At 40.4% G+C, this 19,836-nt stretch overlaps 1 protein-coding gene across 5 annotated transcripts in view; it reads left to right on the top strand.

Moving 5' to 3' along the window:
* Positions 1-19,836, top strand: part of CCDC171 (coiled-coil domain containing 171) — a 356,091-nt gene that overhangs the window by 210,854 nt on the left and 125,401 nt on the right. For all 5 annotated transcript variants that reach the window (XM_059724699.1, XM_059724700.1, XM_059724702.1 and 2 more), the window contains one exon: positions 19,500-19,645. In XM_059724699.1, coding sequence (XP_059580682.1) covers positions 19,500-19,645 — 146 coding nt within the window. The remainder of the gene's footprint in view (positions 1-19,499; positions 19,646-19,836) is intronic.

Here is a 19,836-nt window from a genome sequence, read left to right as displayed (position 1 = left end):
AGCTATCTTAATTGCTGGTAGTCTGTCTTTTTCAGCTGCTTAGAGTCAAACAGTAACTACAAAATAATTATTTTCATACCTCTTCATTCGCAAATTCTGAGACAGTTCCAGCACTTTAGTAATTAAATACAGGCCTTTCAAAGACAAAGCATTTTTCAGTTTGACATCGTTTTTAAATTCCCCAAATTAAAAATGTAAATAAAAATCATATTCACATGAAAGATGTGTAACAGAAAAATCATGGCTTGCTTTTCATTCCAAATGCAAAAATTGGTTAAAAATAAGCCCAGTGTAATAGTATCTGCAAAATTACAAAAATTAATATATGAAAAGTTGATATATTTTATTCTAAATTTTTTCACCTGGGCAAAAATATGATCTCGAAATTTTAAAAGCTAGAACAAAAGTAAAAAGTTTACATTGAAATACTTAAAAAAAACCCAGTTACCTTAAATATTAATTTCATTCATGGTTTTCTAAATAAAAGAAAAAATGTTTAACATTTCCACGCTTGATACTATAGTTTGAAATCTATACATATTTTAATAGTAATCAGTAAGGTGCTATTGTAGTATTTACTTACTCCCATAAAATAGGCTTATTAAACGTGTTGCTTAATTTCACAGCTTTATCGGTTTACATTTTAATCCCATATATTTTTATCTTCCTACTGGCCTATACCACTGAGACATTCATGGTAGCCAATTGCATTTCAAGGTCAGCTGGAACTAAGCAACCATTCTTAATGCTGCTTGTTTTATTAGATGAGGTAAGTTATTTGCTCTGATCCTAACTGTCTGTGTAGGAAAAGAGATTTTTACATGGTTGCTAAACAGGTGCAGACAGCGTACAGAATTCTAACTTCCAAACACTAAAATCCTCATTTTGCCTATCTATAGGCATTGTATATCTAGTATATTCTAGGGATGCGTGCTAATACACGCAGTGTAAAAAAGCATTTTTCTTAACATTTTACTGGGCTGCATTGGTAAGTATGTTGCCAGTGGGGCAAGGTAAGTGATTAGTCCCCTCTATTCAGTACTGGTGAGACCACATCTGCAGTACTGTGTTCAGTGTTGGGCTCCCCACCACAGGAAGGATGTGGACAAATTGGAGAGAGTCCAGCAGAGTGACAAAACTGGTGAGGGGGCTAGGCAACATGTCTTATGAGGAAAGACTGAGGGAACTAGACTTATTTAGTCTAGAGAAGAGGAGACTGAGAGGGGACTTAATAGCAGCCTTCAACTACCTGAAGTGGTGTTCAAAAGCGGATGGATCTAGACTGTTCTCAGTGGTGGTAGGTGACAGAACAAGGAGCAACAGTCTCAAGTTGCAGCAAGGGAAGTTTGTTAGAGATTAGGAAGAATTTTCTCACTAGGAGGGTAGTAAAACACTGGAACAGATTACCCAGAGAGGTGGTGGAAGCTCTGTCCTTAGAGGTTTTTAAGACGCGGCTGAACAAAGCTTTGACTGGGATGATCTATTTGGGGAGCAGGGGGTTGGACTAGATGCCCTCTTGAGGTCCCTTCTAACCGTAACTTTCTATGATTCCATGATTTTACCATATTTATTCAATCCAAGATGAATTCCCCTGTTGTCTCCTGTTCAACATCAGAAAAACAAAGCCTTGTCTTAGAATTGGGTATCAAGTGAAAATGCAGTACCTGCAGTCAGAAGAAGTCTTAAGAATCCATTTGGTGAGGCATTGGGTGGGGAGGGACCTGGCACTGACACACAGGGCAGTGAGGGACCTGGCATGGTGGCGGAGGACTCAGTATGGAGGTGCCTAGCAGCATGATGCATAGTGTGGAGGTATGGGGCAGCATGGGACCCAGCACAAAGGCACAGGGTGGCGAGGGACCCAGCATGGAGGCACAGGTAGCAAGGGACTTAGCAGCGTGGCATGGTGGGGTGGGGTGGGGTGGGTCAGGCAACTGGGTGGGCTACATGGTGTTGGGGAGGGAGGGGCAAATGCAAGGGGGGCCAGGTATGGATAGAGAGGCAAGGGGCAGGGGGCAGGCCTCCAGCTGTGCCTAGCACCTGCCTCCCTTGCTGTTTGCACACCTGCCATTGTTTTTCCACTGCTGCACCAGTGCGGGGGCAGAGGGAACAAACAAATTGACCCTCAAATAATTAGTTTAAGAAAATTATAACTGCGGCCACTCCTCGCTTAACGTTGTAGTTACGTTCTTGAAAAATGAGACTTAAAGCGACACAATGTTAAGTGAATCCAATTATGACACAGTAGTTACCCACTAGCAGGTGGCGGACAAACCACGTTAGAACTGAACATTGCGCAACTTTAAACGAGTATGTTCTCCAATAGATCAGCGACATAATAAAAAAAACCCAACATTAACCAGGATGACGTTAAGTGAGAAGTACCTGTAATCTATAACTTCTGCATATAGAATCTAACTAGTGGGGGGGTTGATTAAAATTTAAAGTAGTCTTAGATTTGGGTAAATATGGTAATTTGTGAAAGGATTCCTTTTAAATTGACAATGCATATGGTAATGCCTTGAATACTCTCTTGTTCAGAGTTTTGTACATAGCCTGAGAATGTCACCAAGTAAGTCTTTTTGATGCTTGTCAGTTGCAGTCTCTATCACTGATTACAGTGTTTAACTTAAAAAAAAAAAATATTAAAGCTTCACCTATCATGTTAAACAGGAACGTGAGTTAGTGGTATACTCCCCAAATGGAATCTCTAAGAATACACTCACTATAAAAACAGATAGTTTGGGAGTGGGGGGCCGGGTGTTTGTTGTTTTATAATCCCTTCCCATGAGCTTTGTTCCTGGAGAGAGTCAAGATTTAGGATGCTCAATGGGATAACATTGATTTCCAAGTAACTTGTTTGTCACATTTGCAAGAAGGGGCAGTTCTACACATTGCTCTATTAAATTAAAGGCTGTTCATTAAAGACTGTAATGTAACTGATTATTCATTAGTGTACAACTTAATAGGAAACTATACTAATCAAATTTAGCATGTTAAAGAGAGCAAGCTCCCTTCTGAATTGGTTGGAGACTAAAATTCATAATTCATTAATTAAATGTTTTATTTGTTTAAAAGTTTCCATATACTGTCTGTTCTTGGCATCTAAATAATTTATAAAGTAACTAAGAATGGATTATAAATTAGGATTGCTACCTGCCCTGCTTTCAGTAGGGAGAGTCATGTCTTTGTTTTCCCCCATGCTATAATGAGTCACAGATTAGATTCTTTGTCCTCAAATTTAAATTCTTATTATGAATACTTTTATTTTGTTGTCTGCAAGACAAAGGGGGTAAATGATACAATTAAAGTGTTCTATCATCATTTCATCCTTCTTGTCTTCCTCCTCTCTCCATAGAGCTTCTCCAGTAGATTATTTTCAGTTGCCGTGGTCCTTGTTCCCTCAGTATTTGTAGGACCCTGCACCAGTACCACAAACTTTTTGGGCTCCTTGGGGAAGGACTGTAAGACTTCTTATTTGGGCAGGTATTCACCCAATAAAACTAGGTTAAGATGTTTTTATGGTGGCTGTTTTATTTTTATATTCTAGTTTCCTTTTAAGCTGCTTTGTTCTTCTTGTCATTCTCCTGAGCATTTGATAAGAAGGACAACTTATAAATCAAATTAATAACATTATTATTGTGGTTATTGTTATGAATAATAATAGTTGTGACATAAATGGAACTGCTGTCCACATCTTTGTTCTGTCTACCTTTGAAGCAATACCAACACTGTATCTGAGAAGACTTGGAATTGATTTAATTAAAAAAACTAAATTTAAGACTAACCATGATGATAAATGTTTGTTTAGGGAATATAATACAATGTTCATTTAATTTAAAATGAATATAACATCCAAAAATTGTATCCAGTTTTTAGCATGCAAGGAAGAAAAATTTTAATTGGCACTTCATTCTTTTGAGTGTCTGATATTTCATCTGCTTATGTATACTATAACTATGGCATATTGGTTAATAGCAAGAAAAACAGGAAAAGGTGAGCCAAGTTACCATTTGTCAGAGGATTTAAGATTAGTGGGACAAATTTCACTTCTAGTCACAGCAAACTAAATTTAGTAGATTTACAAAATTATAATTGACACCCTAGTAATTGAGAAACACTGGCTTGGGCTTTTGGTTAGTTGGTATTAAAGGTCTACTGATACATCGGTCTGATATTGGATTGGCATCGATATAAAGAAAATTTATCATATTGGAAATTGGCCCGATATGGCTGATAATTTGGCCGATAAATGCCAGTGCGTGTGCACAGCCGCAGCGCAGCATGTAGGCAATGAGGAGCACAGCCTGGCTTGGAGAGCTGTGTGCAGCTGGTAATTCTGGTGTGGTGGAAGGGGAGGGAGGAGGGAAGGGCCATGGTGGGGCAGATCAAGGTCCCCACGGTGAGGGAGGAGTGGGGCACGGGCTGGGGCAAGCGCTGCCCAGCCAGGGTGAGATGGGCACAGGACAGAGCTACAGCTCATCTGGGCGGCAGGGGGGGAGGCTAGGGGGGAGCAGCTCCTGCCATTGCACACCACTTGTCTGGGAGGGTATGAGGGGGTGGTCCCTAGATCTGCACAGGGAGGGGCAGGCTGGGGCCGGGGCTGAGCCTGCGCAGGGTTCTTCCCAGCCTGCCATGTCCCGCCCCACTCTGTGCAGATCCAGGGGCACCCTCCCCCTATGTCCTCCTGGATGATCGGCAGGAGCTGCAATGGGAGCCACTGGACCAGCGGCTCCCAGATCAGCAGTGCACAGCAGCAGGAGCCACCCTCCCCGCGCCCCCTAGATGAGCCGCAGCTCTGTCCCACACCCACTCCGCCCTGGCCGGGCAGTGCTTACCCCAACCCCAGCCCCACACCTCTCTCACAGTGGAGGCCTTGATCTGCCCCCCCCATACCCTTTCCCTTTCCCCTCCCCTTTCACCACACTTACCAGCTGCACACAGCTTTCCAAGCTGCCAGGCTGGTATTGGACATTGGACCGGTATCGACCAATATGCCTCCTTAAAAATTGGCTATTGGTATTAGCCCCAAAAATCTCTATTGGTACACCCTTAGTTGTTATCAAAGGGATTAGGTCCCTGTAACTGGTCGCCATCCCCAGTGCCATCTTCTGGGTCATCCGCGTCTTACGTGGGGTGCCCTTGGAGTCCTCTTCGAACTCTTCTGTCCCGCCCTAATCTCACCTGCCACGTCTTGATGGAAGTTAGAATGTGAGCAGGAGACTGCTGATTATATTGGGTATGTTGGGGTCTCTCCTAGGATGGTCTGACCCCTTTTTCTCTAACTAGGCCTCCCCATCCAAACCCACCAAACAGGGTTAGACTCAGAGGCTCTAGCTCTTCCTTCCAGTGCCTGGAGGCTCTTGGCCCCCTTTTCTGCTCCCTTTTGAGGCACGGCACTCCCCGGCCCAGAGGCATGTGCGCCGGCCCCACAGCCGAGTGGGGTTCACAAGTTCAAAACCCGGGTGCGACCCCACCCGTCCGAACAATAGAAAAGATATACACTTGCACCCCCCCAGGGGCTCCAGGCCTCCTCGGCCTTTTTAAGATCATCCCAAAACTGTGCCCTTACTGGCACTCGGGCTCTCTGCAGCCCTGTCTCTCTCTGTGCCTCACTGGTGCTGGGCTGTGCCCACAGAAGTTGCACCCTCACTGGTGCCGGGGTCTGTGCCCCCAAAAAGCTGTGCCCTCACTGGTGCTGGGGATCCAACTCTGGAGTGGGTCCCCAAAATGAGGCTGCCTCCAACCCCTAATAGCCTCACCCAAACCACCCGTCTTATTCCATAACCAAAAGAAAACAAATAAGCAGTCCCATCTGTGGGCAATATCTGCCACCCAAAAATGGGAATAAGGAAAGCTGTATGCCAGTTTACAGTTGCAGGGTTCGTGTTTCAGCTCCACACCATCAGCTCCAATCCTTGTTGCAGTGGCGCTGTCGTCTCTCCAGGGCTTCTGTAGTTCCCCTCTTCCTGGCTTTGGACTTCCCACCAAGCCTCTCCCTGGAGCTCTGAGATGCACTTCTTCCCCCTTGGCTGCTGGCCCTCTTACTGCTATTCAACCCAGGGTTTTTATAGTCCTGCCTCTTCCGGTCAGCTGACTATCCGTCCCAGTTCAGCAGTTAACCCCTTCCTCCCCAGCCCTCTGTGCCCAGAAGGTTCCGGCCTTATAGGGGCGCACCTTCTTCCTCGTGACAGGGTAGGGTTCCCTGTCACAGTCCGAATGCTAAGAGTAGGGATTTCTATCCAAGGAAAACTGAGATAGTAACTGATATTGTAATGTGCTGCTGTATTGGAATCAGAATGTTCAAAGTGCGCTGGATCAGGGCCAGGGTCTTTGTAATTTTGAACCCTAAAGAAGGCTGTCTACTCAAATGGAGAGTCTTTAGGAATGACTTGAAATATTTGGACATACTTGTAAACAATAACTACATGATAGACATTAGACTGTTTTTTAATTCTAAATAGCTGATTAAAACTGTATAAATGTTGGGACTCTGAATTTTACTTTTTGGGGTATCAGTTAATGACATGTATATCAAGAATTATAGTTTTCGCTATTTTTAATTTGGAGTTATATTATGTACTTTACATAATGTTTAGTATCTTGGACTTTTTGTTTGCTGCACTACACTTAAAAATTGGTGTTCTATTAAAGAATAAATCAAAAGAAAATTTTGAAAGTAATAACACTTCAACAAATGAGTGGCATGAAAGTGACAAGTATTTTGCAATCTTAAAGAAATCTACAAAAATCACATCTGACACTTTCTTAATCTGCTTCTACAAACATAAAAATATTTGGAACGGAAGGCTTAGTGGTATTACAGCTCCTTTGTAATTATACTAATAAACACTTCTGTCCCTGACCTTGGAATTTATAGTGCAGTGAGAGAGATTTATTGACAAGTAGTTTGAAAGAAAGATGGGATTATTGTATAAGTATAATTCATAGTTGTATTAAGCACATGTTCTTACATACTATTTATCCTAGTTAGTTTAAGGCTTTTAAACTATCTTTAAAAAAATACAGGAAGGCTTCTCATTAAATCCAGATTCCTCAGAGATCTTTGCTACAATGAGTCAACTACAAAGTAACCATGTTACCTTGAGATGTGCAGGAGGAATCAATAGACCTATACAAGTGTATGTGCATGTATAAGCACATACACTCATTTGGTTTTTAGTGTTTGAAATCTAATTTTTTTAGTGGCTTTGAATATTGATGCACAGGATAGTATTGCTTCTGATATGCAAGTCTCTTATATTAAGGGCCTTGTTGCACATTAATTTTAGGCAGCTCCTGGAGCTCTTAACTCCTATATTGTCCATACGTTAACACCTGAATATAGTTCTAAGCACATTTTAGACAGCTTGAAGTTACTGTACACCACTCAAGGGCAGGTTTATCTCTGATCTGTGTTACTCAGCTTGTGTTCTATTAATGTGTGGCCACTCCCCACAGCTGAGTCACCCAAATTGCAGCCCTCCAGTATCTCAGGATGCAGCATCCCCTCCCCCACTCTCCTGTTTTTTGTGGACAGACTTTCTACACACTGAACTCAACTGCCCATGGGGCAGTTCTGGCACCAAGCCAACTCCCCCTCCTACTTCAAGGGGTGCAACCCTGTGCAAACAGCATGCAGAACACGTGCCAGCTAGCTAGGTTGCAGAGCATGCATGGGTCCAGAAGTGGGGTATAGAGTGGGTGGGCAGGAACAAGGTAGTGGGCCGGATTGGGTCCCATTGAGCTGGAGCTTCCTTCCCAGGGCAGGGTAGTAGATCCCCCAAAAGTACCTTTCCTCATCACTCCCACATCGCAGAAATCCTGGGAAGCATGGCCAGAACCCCACACTCCAACCCCAAATCAAAATTTATTAAAACATGAGATCTTTAATGTATTTCCTCTATTTCTTTCTAAATTCTTGGGGTTTTTTTACTTTTTTATTCTATCCTTCAGTGGCTGACTTCCTTCATTTCAGTACCCTTTTCCCACCCGCGTTTCGTTTTCACCTTCGCATTTCATTACCCACCCCATCCCATTAACACTCTGCCTGCCTGCTTCATGTTCCTGTCCTGCACTTCCCTCACCTATCTCTCACACAAGAACACTTAGAGTAAGGATAGAAGCCTGTCCTGGTTCACCAGCCCCGTAGTAGCAGCTTGCAACTGTTGCTACTATTCAGGCCACTGCTGGCCAGCCCTCTAGTGGCAAGTCATAGCTGTGAGAAGGTTTTTAGCCTTAAGGTGTGACTGCTCCAAAATCCAGCTAGCACTAACACCAATCAGCATTTGAGCAGCTTGAAGTGCAGTGTGTAACAAGGTCCTAAGTATGTTTTTGGGAGGGGAGGATGGAGGATATTTTCAATTAATTAGTGCTGTTTTAGTACTTAACCTGAGAGTATTTTTATTTTTCACCTTAATCGGCTTTTCCTTTTGTGTGAAGTTTGTCTATAAAGCTATTTTTATCTTATGGTTTTAAAACCTGTATATGAATTGACACTGAAATAGCTGTTTGGATATGTCTATCTCATGATAGCCTTATATTTTGGAGCAATTAAAAATTGCCCAAGAAAAAAAAAAATTGAGAACTGAATAGTAATTTTAAAAATTGCCCACTGAAACGAGTCTGATTTATGTATGTAGAAAACAGTGCCTTAAATTTAAAAAGTAGGACGTGTGTGGGATCTTTGAGTTGTAGGACAGTGATGCTCCCAACCTTTTGGCTCTGCAGGCTGGGTGAGTGTTGTGTGGTCAGTACATGTGCTGGGTCTGGTGTGTAGCCCCAGCTGGAAGCTGAGAACCACTGCTCTAGTGGAATGAGCTAATGATATTATTTGTAAACAGTATGATTTCACTGAGAATGCTGAGTAAGTCTTGAATTCATGTACTGTCAAAGAAACCCCAAAGAAATCCTGTCTTTGCTTGAAAATTTAATTAATAGTGAATCATTGAAGTGACTGGTATTTATGTCACCACATAGGCTACATTATATAGTTAGTAAATTATTTTCTATGGAGGTAGAGAAAGCTGCTAACATCCCATAATATTTAATAGCATGGGGCCATTTTATCTTATGAAAGTTCAGAAAAACATATTTAATTGTTCATCACATCCATCACCTTGGGTATGACAGTTGCAATAATCCCTTGCTTTCTGTTATTTTACTGCGTCTGCTTCAAAACCCATAATGCCATGCTCAAAAAGTATGTTCATTCCTTATGAATTGTACTCTCTGTTGGCATTTGATATGCCACAAAGCCTTTCCAGAGGGAAGGGAGATGCCCAATCAATATACTTGTATAGTCCTTTGATCTCCCTGTTGAATGTGGCATGAAATATATCTCTGAAGATTTTTCTGTAGGATAATTCGGTTAAATTTTGTTTTACTGTGCTTGTCTTGTGTACTGAAAAAATTTATCCTGTCCAAGCCTAACTAAATATGAAAAATAATATTAAACTGCATAAAAGCAAAACAGATGAAATTTTACCAAATGAAGCATACTTGTCAGTTTATTTTTAGTTTGGTTTAAAGAGTTAAGAGGGAATAAAAGAATCGTGTATGTATATTTTTCCCTGCAGATATTTCATGCAGTAGGATGTGGCTGGCATAGTATTAAACTAAAATATGCATACACTAAACATCATTTGGGACATTTTCTGGGAGCACATGTACCTGAATGCAAATTTCAGATTTGGCCAGCCTGCTCCCTGTATATAAGAGAACTATGTTCTACATTATACAGTATATATACTATGTTTATCATTTGTAATTTATAGTAACACATTATGCATTATATTGTTAAAACAATATTTTAATTGTTTTCATAATTACACATGGCGGTTGGAATGTCTCATGCTGCTATTTAAGAAGTCTCAGGTGCCATGGGGTAACAACATGATTTTAGCAAAACCACCTTTTGAGCTATTTGAACCAAGGAGTTCACTGAAATAACTTCTTCTTTTTTTCTTTTTATTTTCTGGTACTAATTTGTATAATAACATAATTAGATTTATATAAATATCACAAAGACAAGGGAATGTATATAGTCTTTGCACACTGCTTCTGGCACTGGAAATGTAGCCTTATTGATCAGCCTAGCAATATTTTCCTCCACTTTTGTTTTTTATATTACCATAGCATTTGGAGCCATCCCCAGTCTTAGGCCTGGACCTCATTGTTCTTGGCACTCTGCAAAGATACAGCAAATACCTTTGTACAGGAAACCCTTGCCATTCGCAGATTTGCAATTCGCAATTTTGAATATTCACAGTGTGAATATTCGAATCCACAATCTCCCTGTGCATGCTGTCGCCATGCTCCCCCACCCCCACTGCCACCATCACACTACCACCACGCTTCTGACATATTTGGGGATTTTGCCATTCATGGGGAATCTCTGGAATGTATTCCCCACTAATGGCAAGGGTCTCCTGTACCTCTTTGCGCTCCATAGGACATACCCAACCATTACTGCCTTGCCACATCATGTGCCCATTGCACCTTCTTTTAAGTACTCTCTCTCTCTCTGGAATGCCAGCAGATCAAAAATGCCAGCTAAAAACATTCTGTATTCTCTGTAGAGCAGATATGGCTCACTCAAATGCCCGTTTGTATGCCCTTGTATTTCTTTGCTAAAAAAGTTTAAAGGGCATGTGAAAGCATCTGTTATTAAAAGGATGTCACTAGTGGTCAGCCTCAGGTTAATTCTGCTTTGTGAGCTTGGTAGAGCAGCCACACGGAGTTCACTTCCTACTGTTTTAAGACGCTGCTGCAGCCACCCTGAAACAGGATGAATCCAGATACAGTTTGTTGATTCTGTAAAGTTTAATTTTCAGTTAAGAGGCCCCTCCATCATGTTTGTTGACATGTCTCTAGAGAGATGTCTGTCTTGTCCTTTTTTATGTTACTTATTGATAGGACTCTAGTTTTCTGTCACTAAACTTTTTTTCCATATAGGTTTTTAAGCTAATATTTTGATAGGAAAGGCTATATCTTTTTATTTCTTATTGACCGATGTAAGGGTATTTTTCCAAAATAGTTTGTGGGCATTCAGTTGCTAATATTGCATGTTTTGTGTGACAAAGTCTAAGATGAAGATGTAGTCGTTAATGCAAAGTATTCTTGTAATCATTTATCCAGATTATTTTGAGCTCAGATAATTCCAGGAGTGATGTTACCTTTCTATCAGAAGGAGACTTTTATTTTTTTCACACTGTTTTATAGAGCATACTTAAAGTAGCTATATTTCCCTTTGAAGAATGAATTAATTTTTGCATGTATACTTTCTTCCCCTCCTAAAGATACTGTATACTATTATGTATAGAACATTTAGTCACCATATATTTAAAGCTGTGAGGTATCACACTTGATTCATATGCATAGGCAAGAAGACATACTGAAACAAAGTCCATGGGAAAAGGCAAATCTGGTTTTATTCAAAACTGTGTGGGTTTTTAAGTAACCATTGAGAACGGCGCAAAACTGAGTAAGGCGAGTTTAAGCTTATTTCTTGTGGGTAGGCATTATGCTCAGGTGCTAATTATTAATAGTGTTAACATGACCAAAGCGTGTTGGAGGTGTTTTTTGTACTATGACAACTTTGGTGTCCTACCAAAATCTTGTGCAGTGGGGCAGATTATATATCTTCTCCCCTATAGGTTTCAATTTTACTTTTCTAGTACAACTTTACAGCACACCTTTAGTTGTGCAGTTATTTTTGCCTCTTTTTATAGTGATGCTTTTATTATGAAAGTTTACTGTACTTTTTAAAACATTGCAATCCTGTCCCCTACGAAACCTGGATTCCATTATTGCACAAATTTGAAAACATGCATAGATGGCATGGAATTCTGTTGCATTCTAGCATACAAGTGGCAGGGGTTGGAGTATCTGGTATCGTACACAGGATTTTTTTCTAAATGTTGGCATGGTGGGGTTTTGCTTTTTTTTTTTTCACTGTTTATATTTTTGGTGCATGATTCCTCCCACTCTGCCCTTACCACCAACATATGCAAAAAAGGAGTTCTTACAATAAGGCACATCTGACACTGAAGCCATAGAAGGAAAATACTGGATCATTGAAATTGGATACCAGTAGTGTTGCTACATCACTGATGAGGAAAAGCCATTCCCATCTGTCTCCACGTGCACCGTAGACCAACCTTCAGGGATTTCCATCCCGATTGCTTCACCCCTAACAGTTCTGCAGCCCCTGCCTATTTCTCCAGTGTGGACCTGGAAAGGTCACATCTGTGAGAGCAGGACCTTTATGCCAACCCTGTGCTTGTCCCTTCTGCTGCCCTCCCATCCTCTCTATCAGTTGCTCTGAAGGCACATGTGCACAAGCCTACCCTGAGAGCAATTGCTTATGGAATTTTTCCATAATGTTATTTTTTGGGGGAGGTGGATAGAGGGGAGGGATAGAGTACATCTCATACACCAGAAAATAACTAAAAGCAAATGTTCTGCCTTGATTATTGAGAATGAAATGCACACCTAACCACCTCCATCAGATGCTTTTCTGTCAGATTTTGTACAACAGAGTGTATATGCAGTACCTCTCATTTATATGAGTCATATATATACATATATGACTCATATAACTGATATATAAAACACGTGCTGTACCTCTCAGATTAGAAATCTTCATCAACCACTTCTATTATTACATCCTGAAACTAAGCATCAAAATAAATTAATATACATAGAATTAATCATGAGACAGTTCACACTGTTAATACATTCGACACAATCAAGAAAGTGAAGAATTAAGATGCTACCAATTCCTACCTTCTGTATCCTTGCTTTGAAGCACTGCAGCCTTAATTCTGCTTCCTTAGGGGTGCCAGCCTTCCATCATCCCTTTTAACTGTCCTTCTGCACACAACCCTTTACCAGGCTATCACAACCAATACAAGCTGCACCAACTGATTATAGCTGCTTATGTTAGCGGAGGGTGGGGGAATTTGGATAAAGGGGCACATGCAGAAATGAGAAAAAGGGTAAGGGCTAAGATTGTCTTTGTGTGGCCCATAGTTTATAGAAGATATACTAATGGCGAAGTGTGGATCTGGGGATGGAGGAATACAAGGTAGCTGAATTTCTCATTTTCCTCCTTTTGTGAGTTTGTAAGAGGCCATTTTTGTGTGATTTATATAGACTCTAGTGGCTTTTCAAAGTTTCATTTGTATTGATCAATTATCTACGTTGCATCCATCATGGAAAATGAATATTAAATGAGATCTTACATCCTACAACAGGGCTCATAATGTAAACATTGCCACTGGCTTCCATTGCCATCTTTGTAGTACTGATTTGTGCTGTTGTAATACAGTTCAGATTTCTGAAGTGAATTGATTTGGCTTTAGCTGAACTCTCAAAATATGCTTCCAGTGTTAAGCTGTTACATGTGCTTTTCATGATTTTAAGCTGCATGGTAGTCAGTTTTCTCCTTTAAAAGACTCCCCAATGATTGGTGGAATAAAATGCTTTCACGTGAAAAGAATAGCAATGTTAAACTTTGTTGTTGCCGTTCACAATTTAAGGATTTCTAGCTACTAAGAGTGCAGGCTTTGCAGAAACAAAATTATGCTTGGTTATTCTAATGCAGCCTACGTGCAACCCATGAGATACTTTCTTCTATGGTATTAGTTACTTTGCTGTTACCACCAGCAAAATTGCATTTCACATGTAATTTATGGGAGGGAAAAAAAACCCTAAACAGCCCCTTCCTTCCACAGCCCTTGAATCGAGTACCTTCGTCAGAGGATTGTGATAAAAACTTTCTGGTGATTTTTGGTAGGCTATAGTTGCATGAACTGGATGATGTGAATGAGCAAATGACTACATAAACATCTAAATTTAATTAGATCAAGCATGTGAACAAATTGGACTTTGTTTTATAAGTTTTCTTCATATATATCAGTCTGCTTCAAAGTGAAAGCTCAGCATCTTCATAAAGCTGTGTAATGCACTCTATGTGGAGGCTTTTTTTTTACACCTCCTTTCTTGTTATCGTATTCTGCCTTAACTTTCTAACAATTGAAATTTTCCACAGCAACTTTTCAAGATAAATGTACTATCAGGCTTTGAAATTTTCTTATTTTTGTAAATATTAAGACCCAGGGAGTGAAATAGGGGCTATATTGTGGATTAAGTGAAATATCTCAAGGCTGCGCTTTTCTGATAACTGAACCTGAAGTGACCTTTCTCAGACACAATTACAGAGCTGTATGTTTTTCCTTTAATTTCATCAGGGGTTTAATTAGTATACAAATAAAACTTCCCTTATCTTCCTTTCTACCTAATTGGCTTGTCTTCGCTTATATATGAAGTATGTGAAAGTGTGCTGTAATTAGGGTGACCGTGTTAACCTTTTTTTCTCAAATGTACTGTTGCCTAAAGGCCTCAAGGCCTAAAAACGGTGCTTTGGATTATTGCTTTGCAATCACTATGGCTATCCCATAGGTTTTCTCATGAGCAGAAGGGCTTTGGGTGCTGCAAGTTCCCACTGCTTAACGGGATCTTCATTCTTCTCCCCACTAAATGTTTATTGATTATCTCACTGTTCCACACTCAGCCTCCAACAACTTAATATCAGGTGACAGTCAGGAGAGTTCTCCAAGTAATTAGAGTTGAGCATTGGGGGAACAATTAGGAGCAGAGTTATTAAACTTGATTTATCCTATTCTCTCCTGAACAGTTTCTTGGATATCAGAACATCACACTTTCACAATCTACCCTGGTTGAGAAATTAGTGGCTAACCTGCTGCTTATCATTGTTGCCTTGCTGCCTTGAGGCACACCCTCTTTGTTTCAGTCACTCAGCTGGAAATATTAGAGTCCATAAAGTTTATCAAGGGTTTTAATTGGATCAATCTGAAGAAGAAAAAAAGGAGAGGCTTAGCAGCCATTACTTTAAAGCACTGCAAACAGTATTCAAACAGTTTTAAAAGTTTTGCTTTAATCCAGCAATGGCAAAGAACTTCAAAAACAAGGTTCAAATAGTATCTTTACATTATCCATTTTGTTTGTGTTGCAGAATTTATGGTCAATCAAATTACCAAATGGTTGCACACCTCTGCAGATTGCTTTGCAATTGTTTAAAATAATAAATCATCAGTGTGGTGAGAGCATTAGGTTTGGCTTTTAATGTGTTCTCTGTGTCACCAGCCAGTAAAGTTGTGGTCACAGTCTGTGGCTAACTGCATCTTCTGTCCTTGGTTCTAAGTAATTGTTACTAGCTATTGTGCCTCATGCTTCTGCCTCTCTAGGGAGGAATCCCATGACTCTTCCACTCTTAGATTTGGCCCAGGAGTACAGTACCTGTGTATCAGTTGTGATTTATTTAGCATGTCTGTGACTAGGTACAGCTACTTGGGCCCAGGAGCTGTGACCAGTGGTAAATGCAGTGAATCCAAACTGCATTTTTTAAAACCCAATATATATTTTAACAGTAGGACAATTGCCTAACAAAACCCAGATTATTAAAAACAGAGTCTCTATGAATATTTCTCTTAACCGAGGGCTTGGGTATGTCTTTATTATCCCAGAAACCCATATCTGTAGAGACTGGCTACCACACTTGTCCTCAGTAGCTGTGTTAGTCTAAAGTTAGGCAGAAGGCATGGACTTTACAGACTAACTAGATAAGATATATGTAGAGAGCACAAGCTTTCATGATCTTAAGTTCACTTCATCAGATGCTGTGAAAGGATAGCATAGAGCAGTGTATGTAGTGAAATGAGTGATTTGAATACAGAAGGTGGGAAAAGAGGAAGGAGAGGAGCCTAGGCTTTGTGCTACCCAAAAGAGAGGTTTCTATAGCAGTAGTGTATAATTTCATCTCTAATGCAACATCAGCTTAATAGCACAAGCTGACTTATGAGCATTTTTTTAAGGAGTTCACACTACTTATAGTATGGAGACATAAATTAAGGTACTTGTTCTGAAATTGTAGTACACACTGCATATAAGTTCTGTTGCCAGTAGACATTATTTCAGCGTTATACTTTGCTCTTTAATATTATTTGTTTGAAGCAGCCTTGTCTGGCACTGTAAAATAAATAGGGCTATGGACTCTTATTAGGTCTAAACTTCCTTTGGAGAGGTTATAATCTTAGTGTTCTGCAATTTTTTCTAAGATGTTTGTGTATATTCTTCTTAATACATATTTGCAGTATGCAATGAATATATATTCATTGATACAAACTACACAGAACGTTCCTAACATGAAGTTAGAACATATATTGGGAAGTTCTTTGAATCTGCAAGTTATAGGTCATTATGAACAGATGTTTACCTTATGTTTTATGAAAGAAATACTTCATCTATGGTAGCAGTTTTTAAGTCTGAATATCCTGATTGATAAATTTAATTCCTTTTCTGTTGTAAACTCAGATGTTTTTAAAATAAGCTGGTGACCTAATCAATATTTTGAAAATGATGTTTTGTGTTTCATAAATTAAAAATAGGGAATTCTAAGCAATACATTTTGTAGAGGGAAGAAATTTTTGTAACTTGAAGATCAAACATTCTAATAGGAAGGAAGGGATTTTCTTTTCTGAGAGAAAGCATAACCACCTGATTATAAGACTTATCATGGATGGATCCAGGATTTTAAAAATGGGGTGCAGGAGCACTAACTGATGCTGCTCCCAACTACCCCCACACCAAAACCAGGGAGGGCAGACCACACCATGGAAGCAGGAGCCAAGAACTTCTTAAAGTCTGTGATTCAGATAAGAGCCTCATTCTCCATCCCTCTGCTGTTGGAACCCCTCCCCTCCTCTCTGGCTATGGACAGGCATTACACATAAATCGGTTTAAGTGATCAGAAACTGGTTTAAACCTATAACAGAACAGATGTTCTGTGCACATAAGCCAGTTTAAAAATGGCTGAAACTGGTTTCAGATAAACCGGGTTGAATGTAGTATCAGACTTAACAGATTTGGGTCAAACCGGTTTATGCAATATCTGTCCCACATCCCTTCCTGATTTAAGTTAAATTGGAGTCCTCCAGCATCCCAGATGTTTTGCAACTCTGGGTGGGGCTCTGCTCTCTGCTGTAGCTGAGCAGGGCTGGCTCTGCTCCTTGGCTCCCTGGCTGCAGCTCTGGCAGAGACTGCAGGTACAGAGGGGTTTGACTGGCTTCCTCCTGCTCACCCCCCTCGCCACCGCCACTCCCTGCTCAAGCAGGATTCCCTCTCCCCTCTGCCTTACACAGATACCTCTCAGCATTAGCTAATATACCACATGCAGGCTGCAGTCTGTGCTGTGGGAGATGGGACAAAGGCAGACAGGACTGTGTCAGTGTAGGGATTTTTGGAGCTAATCAACAGGTAGCTGGTAATGTGCTTCTGTTCCTTCCTTGGAGAAAAGGTGTTTAACAAAAGCTTGAACTAATGAGAGAGGCAGTTGGTTTTATTGGTGGGCTGATAAATGCTAACAACTCCCTGTGTAACTCCCTGCTGTATAATTCAATGCTCTGTTATCAACAGTGAGGGGGTGGGGGAACCCCTCCCTAATCAGTGTGTCCTGCTGGGGCCTGACCACGACCTCCTCAGCTCAGCACTGTGGAAGGAGCTCCTGCAAGCATGTGCCTGCATTTCTCCAGTCCAGAGGGGATGGCTGTTTAATTACAAACTGGTTTAGCCTAGCCAGGTTAGACTTACCTGCAAAGATTGAATCAATTCAGGTTCAGGTTTTTCGAATGTCTGTCCCTAGCCACTGTGTTCAGCAGAAAGCCCTCTTTCCTCCTATTCCCCATCCCCTTGCCCTCCCTACTTATGCCTCTGGGCATACGAAGGGGCAGTGATTACCTGGGAGGACTGGGCAGAGTTGGAAAACCCACTCACCATCATTGCTGCTGTCTGTGACTCAGTTACTAGTTGAGGCAGGAGTGGCTGTAGAGCTTTCCCTGCCCCCAGATCAGATAGGGACAGCAGTGGTGGTAGGTGAGAAAGTGGGTGAGTGAAGAGGAAGAGATGTACCTGCTGAGCATGGAGGGGAAGGAAAGGAGTGCTGAGAGCAGAAAGGGGGTCAGATTCTTAATGCTTGAGGGATTTAAGTCAATGGCTTCTGCTCCTGTACTGTGGTACAAAAGGGGCATGCAACTGTGGCACTGCATCCTCTCTGGATCAGGTCCTAGGATCTTTTCTAGCTTCTGTTCTTAGTTTTGCTCAGACTGTCACCTTGGCCAGAATCTTAATCTTCCCTTCCTATTTGTAATTTAGAAATTATTTACTTTGCTGGCATGTCTTGGGCCTGATTTTCACAGGAGCTGAACATCCATATTTCATGCTGACTTCAGCTGGAGTTGCAGGTACTCACTGCTTCTGAAAACTATACCTTTAACCCAGTGACTTGAGAGCTTTTGATCATAAAAAGAAAGGCACTACAGAATATTTAATATAAATATTAAAACTCCTGTTATTACATAGAACATATCCCTTCATTTCCAAAACAGTACACAAGAACTTAGCTCGGCATTTGCATAACCAGAGCTGCCCACTTTGCTTTGAAAAATGTTACAGTAAACATTATAGCTCATAAAAGAATGTTTGAAGCCAGGTTGTATTTTTTAAAATATGTAAAGACACAAGAGGAAGAAGAAATAGGCATAAACAAAAATATACAAAGAATACATTACCAAAGTGTGCAAGCAGATCAGTAATGCCCCACCCCTAACAATCATACAGAAAAAAAGAACTGGAAGTCAGACCTGAAAGATGTTACGATCAATGTAGAACATTTTGGCAATATTAGCATGTATAACAGAAATAGTGAACAACTCTGACTATAGTTTTTCTATCCATGTTTCTTGTTCAGCTTTCTGTGCTATTTGTTTTCTGTTGAATTAGTCTGAATTGATTTTAAGCATTTAATGTTAAAGCTAAGTAAGAGATTGTTGTGTATATATTAGGGAGCAGAAAAATGCAAAGTATTTTGGAGATCAGAAAAGTCATGCAAAATAGTCAAAATATCACAAGGTGATGTTTTAGCCATAACTTGAGATGCAGTTAACACTGATTTTGTGCCCTAGAAAAACTGTTGGGTACTTCTTTTGATTGCCTTGGAGACTCTCCTCTTTTCTGAAATGTGGGTAATATTGCCAAATATATTACTTCTGAATTCTTTCTTTCTCTGAAATTTTTTTAAAGTATTTTGTAAATACATAGACCTTTTTAAAAAAAATACCATATTCATCATATTTTCATGTGCTTAGACTGTAGTATTTTTAAGTACTTATAACACTTTAGAGTCAACAAATTGTTTTATAAATGTTTTACAGCAGATATAAAAGTACAGTGCACTAAACATTACATTTCTGTTAATAAATAAGTAATGTATTTGGCAGAAAATTTGTAAAACCTTGGTATGTAATGGCCCAAATCTACTTCACAGTCAGTCTGTATTCCTCTTTGTTTAATAGCCTATGGCATAAATTGAAGTTAATTATCAGGGCTGACAAGTAACTCTGCTTTCTGTCTGCTTGCAGAGTCTCTCCGAGGCAAAGATGGAGCTGAGAAGAAAAGATCAATCTCTGCGTCAGCTCAATAGACATCTTACCCAGCTGGAGCAGGACAAGCGTCGACTAGAAGAGAGCATCCATGATGCAGAGAGTGCCCTCCGCATGGCAGCAAAGTGAGCACTGGGACCTTGGGGAGATCACTTAAAACAGACAAAAGATCAATTTTTACTTTCATGCACAGGGTTTTAGCCTTGGATAATGCAGAGCTAGAAAACAAAAGTATAGCTGTTTCGCTTTGAAATTCAGTGATATATCTTCTAAGGAGAAAACTTAGTTCAATATACTAAGTGTATATTTTATATAA

This window comes from Alligator mississippiensis, chromosome 3 (genome assembly GCF_030867095.1).
Source record: "Alligator mississippiensis isolate rAllMis1 chromosome 3, rAllMis1, whole genome shotgun sequence".
Lineage (NCBI taxonomy): Eukaryota > Metazoa > Chordata > Crocodylia > Alligatoridae > Alligator > Alligator mississippiensis.
The sequence above is the reverse complement of the archived record's forward strand: the minus strand, read 5'-3'. Positions and strand labels throughout refer to the sequence as shown.